A 13,722-nucleotide genomic window follows, 5' to 3' on the forward strand; every position below is an offset into this window, starting at 1 on the left:
CCGCTCCCCTTAACCCTTAATTCCCTTTACTTCTAGGAAACTGTCTATTTCTCTTTTAAATTTATGTAATGATGTAGCTTCTACAGCTTTTTGGGGCAGCATATTCCATGGACCTATCACCCTCTGAGTGAAGTAGTTCCTCCTCATCTCAGTTTTGAAAGAGCAGCCCCTTATTCTAAGACTATGCCCCCTAGTTCTAGTTTCACCCATCATCGGGAACATCCTCCCCGCATCCACCCGATCCAACCCTCTCACAATCTTATATGTTTCAATAAGATCGCCTCTCATTCTTCTGAACTCCAATGAGTAGAGTCCCAATCTACTCAACCTCTCCTCATATGTCCATCCCCTCATCCCCAGGATTAACCGAGTGAACCTTCTTTGTACTGACTCGAGAGCAAGTATGTCTTTTCTTAAGTATGGACACCAAAACTGTATGCAGTATTCTAGGTGCGGTCTCACCAATACCTTGTACAACTGAAGCAATACCTCCCTATTTTTATATTCTATCCCCCTAGCAATGAAAGCCAACATTCCATTGGCCTTCTTAATCACTTGCTGCACCTGCATACTAACCTTTTGAGTTTCGTGCACCAGGACCCCCAGATCCCTTTGTACTTCAGTACTTTCCAGTTTCTTGCCATTAAGATAAGCTTGCTCTACGATTTTTCCTGCCAAAGTGCATAACCTCACACTTTCCAGTATTGTATTCCATCTGCCAAATCTCTGCCCACTTACTTAGCCTGTCTATGTCCCCTTGCAGGTTTTTAATGTCCTCCTCACTCACTACTTTCCCTCCCATCTTAGTATCATCTGCAAACTTTGATATGTTACACTCGGTCCCCTCCTCCAAATCGTTAATATAGATTGTAAAGAGTTGGGGACCCAGCACTGACCCCTGCGGAACACCACTAGTTACTGATTGCCAGTCTGAGAATGAACCATTTATCCCAACTCTCTGCCTTCTGTTAGATAGCCAATCCTCTATCCATGCCAGAGTATTACCCCCAATCCCGTGATTTTTTATCTTAAGCAATAATCTTTTGTGTGGCACCTTGTCAAATGCCTTTTGGAAGTCTAAATACTGGTCCACTGGTTTCCCCTTTATCCACCCTATATGTTACTTCCTCAAAGAACTGCAGCAAATTTGTCAAACATGACTTCCCCTTCATAAAACCATGCTGACTTTGTCCTATTAAATTATGTTTATCCAAATGTCCTGTTACTGTCTCCTTAATAATGGACTCCAAAATTTTACCTACCACAGATGTTAGGCTAACCGGTCTATAGTTTCCAGCCTTCTGTCTACTGCCCTTTTTAAATAAGGGTGTTACATTAGCAGTTTTCCAGTCTGCCGGGACCTTTGCTGAGTCCAGGGAGTTTTGGAAAATTATTACCAATGCATCCACAATCCCTACCGCCACTTCCCTCAAGACCCTAGGATGTAAGCCATCAGGTCCAGGTGATTTATCCGCCTTGAGTCCCATTATTTTACCGAGTACCACTTCCTTAGTGATTTTGATCGTGTTTAGCTCCTCCCCCCCTGTAGCCCCCTGTTTGTCCAGTGTTGGGATATTCTTAGTGTCCTCTACTGTAAAGACTGATACAAAATATTCATTCAGTGTTTTTGCCATCTCCATATTTCCCACCATTAATTTCCCGGTCTCATCCTCTAAGGGACCAACATTTACTTCAGCCACCCTTTTTCTTTTTATATAACTATAAAAACTCTTACTATCTGTTTTTATATTTTTTGCTAATTTACTTTCATAATCTATCTTTCCTTTCTTAATCAATCTTTTTGTTATTTTTTTCTGTCTTTTAAAGTTTTCCCAATCCTCTATCCTCCCACTAGATCTGGCTACCTTATATGCCCTTGTTTTTAGTCGAATACTATCCTTAATTTCTTTACTTAGCCACGGATGGCTGTCTTTTCTTTTACACCAGGAAGGGAGGGGGAGGGGAAGGGGGGGAGGGGAAGGGGGAGGGGAAGGGGGGGAGGGGGAGGGGAAGGGGGTGGAGGGGGAGGGGGGATGGAGGGGGTGGGGGTGGAGGGGGAGGGGGAGGGGGAGGGGGGGAGGGGGTGTGGGGGGGGAAAGGGGGGTGGGAAGGGTGTGGGGGAAGGGTGGGGGAAGGAGGGGGGAGGGGCGAAGGGAGAAAGGGAGAGGGAGAGAAAGGGAGGGGGGGAGCCATCAGACCCTCTCCCCTCTGCCGGCGATGGCTCCGCGGAGCTCCTTGCCGCCCCACGCACTGACATGGCCCAGCCGAGCGCAGCGCCCCGGTCAGACCGAGCCCCGCCCCCCGCCCTCCCGAGCCCCGGCTTCAAGACCGCCGATTGCGGCTGGGCCTGCACTGGAGCGAAGCCGCGGGAACGGGCATGAGCCGGCTTGAGGCTGTGAGAGAGGGCCGGGCGCGGTTGCCGGGGTAACTCTTCCCCCCCCTTCCCGCTCTCCCGAGCACCGGCCTCCTGAGCCCCGCCCTCCCGAGCCCCGGCCCCCCGCCCGAGCCGCGGGGAAGGAGAGAGAGAGCCGCCGCTCCTCCGGTCGATGTGTTGCGGGCTGACCCCTGATGAGCGCCTGATCAGCTGAGCCCGAGCCCCGCGGTGACCGCAACTGACCTCCCGCTAGGCTCCCTTCCGCCCCGCCAGCCTTTACCAAAATGGCGGCGATGGCTACGCTCGACCCAGTCCTGCGCCGCCAGCCTTTGCAAAGATGGCAGCGATCGCAGGGCGGGCCCAGCGGGAGAGGCGGTGCCTAGCTCGGGCATGGCTGGGCAACAGAGGCCCAGGCTTCCAGGCCTGCAAAAACGGTGAAAGGTAGGAAAATTATAGAGGTTAGAGAAAAGATTTACAAATTAATTAACTTTTTTTAAAAACAATTTGTGTTTTAAAAGAAACTTGTTTTTTGCTGGAAATCTAGATTTGAAAAGAAACACACAGAAAGTGGGAAAAAAAAATAAACTTACGAATCAAGATGGCTGACACTCACCTCAGTTCAGAATGATAAGGCCCGCCCACACACGCACTGATTGGTCAACCGTCAGGTCACTGAACTGTAGGATTGGTCAATCATCACGTCACTCAACTCTAGGATGGCCCGCCCGCACACACAATGAATCCGCCCCCACTCGATGCTAATGAGCGGATAATGAGCGGAATTTTGAATGTTTTTTGGATACCGTCGGCACAATTTTTGTCCGACCAAAAAGTAAATACGCCTACAAGAGTCCCCTAATGATGAGCTTTCTTTTGATATAACATATGTGTAGGTACGCTCTATAACTTTTGATTGTATAGCCGGACAGACAGACAGACAGACAGAGAGACAGACAGACATACTGTTTTATATATATATAGATTAAGGGCAAAAGGATAACCAGGGAAAGAGTAGGGCCCATTAGGGACCAAAGTGGCAATCTGTGTGTAGAGCCGGAAAATGTAGGTGAGGTTTTAAATGAATATTTTGCATCTGTGTTCACTATGGAGAAGGGTGATGTAGGCATAGAAATCAGGCAAGAAGACTATGATATACTTGAACAAATTAGTATTGAGAGGGAGGAGGTACTAACGGTTTTAGCGGGCTTAAAAGTGGATAAAACCCCAGGCCCTGACGGGATGTATCCCAGGCTGCTGTGTGAGGCAAGGGAGGAGATTGCAGGGGCTCTGACACAAATTTTCAGAACCTCTCTGGCCACAGGGGAGGTGCCAGAGGACTGGAGAACAGCTAACGTAGTACCATTGTTCAAGAAGGGTAGTAGGGATAAACCAGGGAATTACAGGCCAGTGAGCCTAACATCAGTGGTAGGGAAATTATTGGAAAAATTCTGAGGGACAGAATTAGTCTCCACTTGGAAAGGCAGGGATTAATCAGGGATAGTCAGCATGGCTTTGTCAGGGGGAGATCATGTCTGACCAATTTGATTGAATTTTTTGAGGGGGTGACTAGGTGTGTGGATGAGGGTAGTGCAGTTGAGGTAGTCTACATGGACTTCAGTAAAGCTTTTGACAAAGTCCCGCATGGGAGACTGGTCAAGAAGGTAAGAATCCATGGGATCCAGGGCAATTTGGCACATTGGATCTAAAATTGACTTAGTGGCAGGAGGCAGAGGGTGATGGTCGAAGGTTGTTTTTGTGACTGGAAGCCTGTGTCCAGTGGTGTAACGCAGGGATCGGTGCTGGGTCCTTTGCTGTTTGTAGTGTACATTAATGATTTAAATATGAATGTAGGAGGTATGATCAGTAAGTTCGCAGATGACACAAAAATTGGTGGAGTGGTAAATAGCGAGGAGGGAAGCCTCAGGCTACAGGACGATATAGACGGGATGGTTAGATGGGCAGAACAGTGGCAAATGGAATTTAACCCTGAAAAGTGTGAGGTGATGCATTTTGGGAGGACTAACAAGGCAAGGGAATACACAATGAATGGTAGGATCCTAGGAAGGACAGAGGATCAGAGGGACCTTGGTGTGCATGTACATAGATCCCTGAAGGCAGCAGGACAGGTAGATAAGGTGGTTAAAAAGGCATATGGGATACTTATATTCTATGCCTCGGCTAATGAAGGCAAGAGCAGGGAGATTATGATGGAGCTGTACAAAACGCTAGTGATATACCTATCAATTCCTCCAATAAAAGGCGAAGAGTTACGAAGGTGACTAAAGGTTTTTATTGACTAAATAACAGAGCCCACTCTCGTGGGTGATCCGATCCAAGCAGGAGGAATACCAGTCAGTCGCTCACCTTTATACCTGGCCTGGTGGGTGGAGCCAAGGCGGAGTCGGCGGTGGTCATCCCAGGTATAGCAGTGTGGCAAGAGGCGACCTCGTACCGTGATACAATAGTGGTCAGTGATACAGTTATAACGAACAGTGGTGAACAGTGCTAACTACTAACAGTGATACGATAGTGAACGTGGTTTACCACATTCACCCCTTGTTTAGAATTAAGTCCGGCGGGGTGAAGTGTACTACCAATTCTGGTAGGTCAGTCTGTCCGGAGGCTTCGTAAGCCTCTCCGATCGCCGCAGCGGTGGTGTTGCCTTATCCGGTGCTGGTGCCTTATCCGGTGTTGATGCTGGTGTTTGCGTGGTCGGCGAGGGCTCGTGGGGTTCCGGCATGCCGTCTACCTGGGCTGGGGTTGGGGGGGGTGGTGGCGGTGTTTCCGGATCGGCTGAGGGTGCGAGGTCTCGTAGGGAGACAGTGTCCTCCCGCCCGTCTGGGTACGCCACGTAGGCGTACTGGGGGTTGGCGTGCAGGAGGTTCACCCTCTCGACCAGGGGGTCCGTTTTATGGGCCCTCACGTGTTTCCGCAGCCAGACCGGCCCCGGGGCGGTCAGCCAGGTTGGTAGAGTGGTTCCCGTAGTCGACTTCCTGGGGAAAACGAACATTCGTTCATGGGGGGTGGTGTTAGTGGCCGTGCAAAGTAATGACCGGATGGAGTGCAGCGCTGTCGGGAGGACTTCTTGCCAGCGGGAGGTTGGGAGGCCCTTAGACTTTAAGGCTAAGAGGACGGCCTTCCATACCGTCGCGTTCTCTCTTTCCACCTGACCGTTACCTCTGGGGTTGTAGCTGGTGGTCCTGCTTGCTGCAATACCTCTCTCTAGGAGGAATTGCCGGAGTTCCTCGCTCATGAAGGAGGAGCCCCGGTCGCTGTGTATATAGTTCGGGAACCCGAACAAGGCGAAGAGGGCATTCAGGCACTTGATGACCGTGCTACTGGTCATGTCGGGGCAGGGGAAGGCAAAGGGGAAACGGGAGTACTCATCAACGATGTTGAGGAAGTACACATTACGGTCAGAGGACGGGAGGGGCCCCTTAAAGTCGATGCTCAGGCGCTCGAAGGGGCGGGTGGCCTTGATCAGGCTTGCTCGGTCCGGCCTATAGAAGTGCGGTTTGCACTCCGCACAGGTCTGGCAGTTCCTGGTCATGGTCCTGACCTCCTCGATGGAGTAGGTCAGGTTGCGGGCCTTAATGAAATGGTAGAGTCTGGTGACTCCGGGGTGGCAGAGCTGGTCGTGGAGGGTCTGAAGCCTATCGATATGCGCGCTGGCGCATGTCATTCGTGAAAGGGCATCAGGGGATTCGTTCAGCTTGCCTGGCCGGTACAAGATCTCATAATCGTAGGTGGAGAGCTCGATTCTCCATCTCAAAATCTTGTCATTCTTGATTTTGCCCTTCAGCTTGTTATTAAACATGAAAGCCACCGAACGCTGGTCGGTGAGGAGGGTAAATCGTTTGCCTGCCAGGTAGTGCCTCCAGCGCCGTACTGCCTCCACGATCGCCTGGGCCTCTTTCTCGACCGACGAATGTCGGATCTCGGGGCCCTGTAGGGTCCTTGAGAAGAAGGCCACTGGCCTCCCCTCCTGGTTTAGGGTGGCGGCTAAGGCGAAGTCGGATGCGTCGCTCTCCACCTGGAAGGGGATGGACTCGTCCACTGCGTGCATCGTGGCCTTGGCTATGTCTCCCTTAATGAGGGAGAAGGCCGCGCACGCCTCCTCCGTGAGGGGGAAGGAAGTGGCTTTCAGGAGGGGTCTGGCTTTGTCCGCGTAATTGGGTACCCATTGGGCATAGTAGGCGAAAAGCCCCAGGGTTCTCCTAAGTGCTTTAGGGCAGTGGGGGAGGGGTAGCTCCATGAGGGGGCGCATTCTTTCTGGGTCGGGGCCGATGATTCCGTTCTCCACTACGCAGCCGAGGATGGCAAGGCGTGTGGTGTTAAACACGCATTTCTCCTTATTGTAGGTGAGGTTCAGCCGTTGGGCCGTACGGAGGAATTTCTCCAGATTCGCGTCATGTTCCTGCCGGTCGCGGCCGCAGATAGTGACGTTATCTAGGTAGGGGAATGTAGCCTGCAGTTCGTTCTGGTCAACCATCTGGTCCATCTCCCTTTGGAAGACCGAGACCCCATTAGTGACACCGAAGGGGACCCTAAGGAAGTGGTATAGGCGCCCATTCGCCTCGAAGGCGGTATACTGGCGGTCCTCAGGGTGGATAGGGAGTTGGTGGTAGGCCGACTTCAGGTCGATGGTCGAGAATACTTTATACTGTGCAATCTGATTGACCATGTCAGATATGCGGGGGAGGGGGTATGCGTCCAGCTGGGTATATCTGTTTATGGTCTGGCTGTAGTCGATGACCAGGCGGTTTTTATCGCCGGTCTTTACGACTACGACCTGGGCACGCCAGGGGCTGCTGCTCCCCTCGATAATGCCCTCTTTCAGGAGGCGCCGCACCTCAGAGCTAATGAAGGCTCTGTCCCCGGCGCTATACCGCCTGCTCTTGGTAGCGACGGGTTTGCAGTCAGGGGTAAGGTTAGCAAACAGAGAGGGTGGCGGGACCTTGAGGGTGGAGAGGCTGCAGGTGTTACGCGGTGGGCGGTTTAACATTTGCTGGTTGTTGACTGTGAGTGGGGGGAGGGGTCCACCGTATGCTAGGGTTACGCTTTGGAGGTGGGATTGGAAGTCCAGCCCTAGTAGGACGGCAGCGCAGAGATGGGGGAGGACGAGGAGTTTAAAGTTTTTATACTCCGTGCCCTTAACCGACAGGGTCACGACACAGTAGCCGCTGATGTCCGTGGCGTGGGACCTCGATGCCATCGAGATTCGGCTGCGCGTTGGTAGGACAGAGAGGGAGTAGTGGCTCACCGTGTCTGGGTGGATGAAGCTCTCCGTGCTTCCGCTGTCGAACAGGCAGGTCGTGGCGTGGCCGTTCACTTTGATGTCCATCATTGACTTGGACAGATGGTGCGGGCGGGCTTGGTCCAGGGTGACGGAAGCTAGTGTGTAGCTGAGCGAGTCGTTGTCATCTGCGGGCGAGGCGGTCGGGCGTGGTGAGTAAAATGGCGTCTCCCACGAGGTAGGGCAAAATGACGGAGAAGATGGCTGCCCCCGTAGCTCACATGAGGCACTATTGGGGTCGGTTGCCTTAATCAAAGATGGCCGCCCCCATGACTCATGTGTGGGGATGCTGGCCTCAGTTGCCCTAAACAAAGATGGCCACCCCCATGACTCATGTGTGGGGATGCTGGCCTCAGTTGCCCTAAACGAAGATGGCCGCCCCCATAGTTCGCATGCGGCACTGCTGGCCTCTGAGGATCCGCTCCTGCAGGCCTTGGAGAAGTGGCCTTTCTTCAGGCAGGTTCTGCATGTGGAGTTCTTGGCTGGGCAGCGCGACCTCGGGTGCTTCTCCTGGCCACAAAAAAAACAGCCGGCGGCCCGATCGCGGATGCCCGATGTCGGGGCCGGTGCCGGGGGTGGCGGGGCCGGTCGGGTCCGGGACGCCGACGCAGAGGTAGGTCCCGGGGGCGGCGCTGGGAAGGGTGCTGTGGTAGGGGTCGGGCCCGAGTCCCAGGGTCGCGAGCAGTACCTGGTGAATGCTTCCTGATCTTGGTGGGCCACTTCCAGGGAGATAGCGAGGGCTTCAGCTTTTTCCATGCTGAGGTCTTTAGCTTCCAGCAGTCTTTGCCGTGAGTACTCGGACCGTAGGCCTTTCAGGAATGCGTCGCGGATATTATCTTCAGTATTTTCGGCTGCCGACACCGATTTAAAGTCACAGTTCCTGGCGAGTGCATATAGCGCCTGTGAGAATTCGGCTACTGATTCTCCTGGCTGTTGCGGCCGTGATCTTAGGAGGTGCCTAGCGTACATGTAGTTTACCGGGGTCCGGTACTTCTGTTTCAGCAGGTTGATGGCGGTCTCGTAGGTAGTCATGTCCTCGATGAGAGTGTATACTCTCGGGCTCAGTTGCGCCTGCAGGACACTTAGTTTGGATGCCTGAGGGACGCTGGATTCTCTCAGGTATGATTCGAAGCAGACCAGCCAGTGTTTAAAGTCTGCGGCTGAGTTTGCTGCTCGTGGGTTCAGGTCCAGGTACGGCGGTCTGAGGGCTCGCAGCCAAGCTGGCTGGTGTGGCTGTGCTCCTGGGAGCTGCGCTGGTGGCTCCTCCGCCGGTTGTGACTCGTTGTCGGACATCATTAAATTTAGTCAATAAAATTGATATACCTATCAATTCCTCCAATAAAAGGCGAAGAGTTACGAAGGTGACTAAAGGTTTTTATTGACTAAATAACAGAGCCCACTCTCGTGGGTGATCCGATCCAAGCAGGAGGAATACCAGTCAGTCGCTCACCTTTATACCTGGCCTGGTGGGTGGAGCCAAGGCGGAGTCGGCGGTGGTCATCCCAGGTATAGCAGTGTGGCAAGAGGCGACCTCGTACCGTGATACAATAGTGGTCAGTGATACAGTTATAACGAACAGTGGTGAACAGTGCTAACTACTAACAGTGATACGATAGTGAACGTGGTTTACCACAGCTAGTTAGGCCACAGCTGGAGTACTGTGTACAGTTCTGGTCGCCACACTATAGGAGGGATGTGATTGCATTGGAGAGGGTGCAGAGGAGATTCACCAGGATGTTACCTGGGCTGGAGTGCTTCAGCTATGAAGAGAGACTGGACAGGCTGGGGTTGTTTTCCTTAGAGCAGAGAAGGCTGAGGGGGGACCTGATTGACGTGTACAAAATTATGAGGGGCATAGATCGGGTAGATAGAAAGAAAATTTCCTCTTAGTAGAGGGGTCAATAACCAGGGGGCATAGTTTCAAGGTAAGGGGCAGGAGGTTTAGAGGGGATTTGAGGAAAAACTTTTTCACCCAGAGGGTGGTTGGAATCTGGAACTCACTGCCTGAAAGGGTGGTAGAGGCAGGAACCCTCACAACATTCAATAAGCATTTAGATGAGCACTTGAAACGCAATAGCATACAAGGCTACGGACCAAGTGCTGGAAAATGGGATTAGAATAGACAGGGCTTGATGGCCGGCGCGGACACGATGGGCCGAAGGGCCTCTTTCTGTGCTGTATAACTCTATGACTCTATAATAATCCCAGTTTATCTGTACCATTTAATATTTAATATACTCTTATGAGGTCTTTCCTAAATCTCTTCTTTCTAGCTTTTAATCTTTCCTCATACCTCATTCACTTTACACTTGGGATCAATCTTATTGCTCGTTTCTGCACTCTTTCTAATGTAAGTCACAGCTTCTAATCAAAACTGAGACTCATTTGCAGATCAGAGAATTGTTAGGATCTCCCTCAGCCTCAGCCACTGTGTTTTGAATACTGAAGTCAAACTCTTCCCCTTGCCCTCAATACACAAAAGGAGACGTGTGTGCTTATATACAAAGCAGAAATACTCTAATCTGAACGGGTAATACATGGATCATGCCTGTCCAATTTGCTGCCTGACTCCCTTCCTAACAGTCCATCTCCCCATTCTCCAGGGGACTTGTCCTTCTCCCACTTTGCACCACTTTAACACATGTACCCACCTTACAGCGGTCAATTTCTATCATCCATTCATGATAGAGCTTTTCATAATATGCCTGCAATTTATTTATGTATTGAATATGTAGTGAATCTGGAAAGAAAAGAAATTTAAACATGTATTATTATCGAAGATCCTCCATTGTACAGATTATATATTTATAACTTCATACTGGAGTAAATTGTTTTTCCCAAAATGTGGCATGAGGCAAATTAGAGATAACTGATCGTGACAAACTATCACACGGACTAGTGATGGCATGATCTTCCCTTTTGAAATCCGTACTGACTATTCTTTATTATATTTTTGATTTCTAGATGTTTTTCTTTTACATCTTTGTGTAAAGATTCCATTATCTTTCCTACCACCGATATTAAGCTAACTGGTCTATAGTTCCCTAGATTTGTTCTATTTACCTTTTAAATATAGGAATAACATTAGCTGTCCTCCATTCCTCTGGCACTATTCCCTTTTCTAATTAACTTAGTGCCTCTGTTATCTGTTCCCATGCTATTTTTAGTATGCACGGATGCAATGCATCTAGACCAGGGGTTTTATCCTCTCTAAGTTTGACGAGTTTATCAATTATCTCCCCCCTTTCTATCTTAAATGCCTTGATCTCTTTTTTGATCTCTTCTTCTAATGTCATGTTCACCCTGTTAGTCGCCCTGGTAAATACTGAAACAAAGTAATTATTTAATATTTCTGCCACTTCGCTGTCATTATGTGTGAGAATATCTTGTGCATCCCTATCCTGATTTTCCTTTTGTTATTTATGTGTCTGTAGATTATTTTACTATTTCTTTTTATATTCCTTGACAATTTAATTTTGTAGTTCCTCATTGCCTTCCTAATTCTTTTTTTAATTTCTTTCCTAGTCTCTTCGTATTCCCCTTTGTCATTCTCTCCTTTATTGTCAGACGACACAAAGCTGGGTGGGCGTGTGTGCTTTGAGGAGGATGCAGAGAAACTCCAGTATGATTTGGACAGGTTAATGATTGGGCAGGTGCATGGCAGATGCAGTATAATGTCTAAATGCAAGGTTATCCACTTTGGTGGCAAAAACAGGAAGACAGATTATTATCTGAACGGCAATAGATTGGGAAAAGGGGAAGTGCAACGAGACCTGGGTGTCCTTGTGCACCAGTCGTTGAAGGTAAGCATGCAGGTGCAGCAGGCGGTTAAGAAGGCAAATGGTATGTTGGCCATCATAGCGAGAGGATTTGAGTACAGGAGCAAGGATGTTTTGTTGCAGTTGTACAGGGCCTTGGTGAGACCACACCTTGAGTACTGTGTGCAGTTTTGGTCGCCTTATCTGAGGAAGGATGTTCTTGCCATAGAGAGAGTGCAGCGAAGATTCACCAGACTGATACCTGGGATGGCAGGAATGACGTATGAAGAGAGATTGGGTCGAATAGGCTTATATTCGTTAAGAGTTTAGAAGAATGAGAGGGGAGCTCATTGAAACTTATAAAATCCTAACAGGACTAGACAGACTAGATGCAGGAAGGATGTTCCCGATGGCGGGGGAGTCCAGAACCAGGGGTCACAGTCTAAGGATAAGGGGTAAGCCATTTAAGACTGAGATGAAGAGGAATTTCTTCACCCAGAGAGTGGTGAACCTGTGGAATTCTCTACCACAGAAGGCAGTTGAGGCCAACTTACTAAATATATTCAAGGAGTTAGATATATTTCTTAAGGCTAAAGGGATCAAGGGATATGGGGAGAAAGCAGGGACAGGGTACTGAATTTGGATGATCAGCCATGATCTCATTAAATGGCGGAACAGGCTCGAGGGGCCGAATGGCGTACTCCTGCTCCTATCTTCTATGTACTTACTGTATGCCTTTTTCTTTATTTTCAATTTTGGCCTTATCTCTTTATTCATCCATGGTGTTTCATTATTGGCTAGTTTGTTCTTGTTTTTTAGCAGAATATATTTCTCCTGAACTCTATTGATCACCTTTTTAAATATGTCCCACTGCTGTTCTATCTCTTTGTTTGTCAATAATTTTTTTTTCAGTTCATCTTCAGTTTATAGTTCCATTCTCATCCCCTCAAAATAATTCTTTTTTCCAATCTATTACTTTGGTCTTTGTCTTACTCAATCATTTTCTTAAACCTTATTATGTTGTGATCGCTACTGCCTAGATGTTCCCCTATGCTTACTACTCTTATCTGCTCTGGTTCATTTCCCATTACTAGATCCAGCAGTGATTCATCTCTTGTTGGGCTTCTTATGTACTGGGTAAGAAAGGAGTCCTGTACACACTGTAAAAACTCCTTTCCTTTTCCCCTATTCCTACCTCTTGCCAGTTTATTTGGGGGCAGTTGAAATCGCCCATGATTATTATCCTATGTCTTAGTTCTAATTTTCATAGATTTGCTTACATATTTCTGCATCCACTTCCCTTCCACCATTAGGTGGTCTGCAGAATACCTCTATTAGCGTGATCGCTCCCTTCTTATCCTTTATCTCAATTCATTTGGATTCTGATTCCATCTTAATGTTACTTATGTCCCTTTATTCTACTTCTATTATGTTATCTCTCATTAGTACAACTACCCAACCCACCTTTTTCCTTCCCTATCCTTTCTAAATATGTTATATCCTGCAATATTTAACTGCCAGTCTTGTTATTTATGTAGCCATGTTTTGGTTATCCCTACTACATCTGGTTCCTCGCTATGAATGATTGCCTCCAGTTCCTCTGTTTTGTTTCGGCTGCTATGCAAATTGCTGTACAGGCAGTATTTAATTCATTTTTGTTAATTGTTCCTCTCACTTTATTTTTAACAGTCATTTTATACTTATGTTCTATAACTGTATCTATTCCCTGACCATTTATGTTACCCTTATTCCATACCTTGGTCTGACCTTTACTCTCATCTCTTATATCTTTTATCTTCTTCAGGCTTATGTTATTTCCACCAGATCCCTCCCCTCAACTTACTAGTATAAATCTTATCCAGGGCCCTTTATCCTTTCCTTTAGGACTTTGGTCCCATTCGTCCCAGCGGAACAGCTCCTTCCTGTTCCAGTACTGGTGCCAGTGTCCGATAAATTAATGCACTCATTAACCTACTTACCTTATGAGTTAACAACTGATTTAATAAAAGCACTTAGCAATTTTATGTGATTACAGGAAACTTTGGCACCGACGGGACCGAGCTGTTGCCGATCTATCAAAACTGCTGGACATACAAAGTTAATGTTGAAGCATATGGAGGTTTTCATCTCCGTATCTGACAACAAACACTGTTGCTTAGCAACAGCTTCTAAAGAGTCGGCTGCAGCTGCAAGCGTCTCTAGCTGAAGCTGTTGCTATAGCTACAGACCTTGCAGTGCCTGACTGGGAAAAAAAAAGAACGAGAACTAAAAAAACTTATAGAAAACGGCTCCTG

The 13,722-nt window shown here is 48.6% G+C and overlaps 1 protein-coding gene across 5 annotated transcripts in view; it reads right to left on the reverse strand.

Annotated features, from left to right (window-relative positions):
• ccdc180 (coiled-coil domain containing 180) overlaps nucleotides 1-13,722 on the reverse strand; it is a 185,032-nt gene that overhangs the window by 134,758 nt on the left and 36,552 nt on the right. For all 5 annotated transcript variants that reach the window (XM_085965433.1, XM_085965436.1, XM_085965435.1 and 2 more), the window contains one exon: nucleotides 10,322-10,410. In XM_085965433.1, the coding sequence (XP_085821559.1) occupies nucleotides 10,322-10,410 (89 nt within the window). The remainder of the gene's footprint in view (nucleotides 1-10,321; nucleotides 10,411-13,722) is intronic.

Source organism: Somniosus microcephalus, chromosome 23 (genome assembly GCF_052327205.1).
Source record: "Somniosus microcephalus isolate GS21.2 chromosome 23, FLI_Smic_1.0, whole genome shotgun sequence".
NCBI classification, from domain to species: domain Eukaryota; kingdom Metazoa; phylum Chordata; class Chondrichthyes; order Squaliformes; family Somniosidae; genus Somniosus; species Somniosus microcephalus.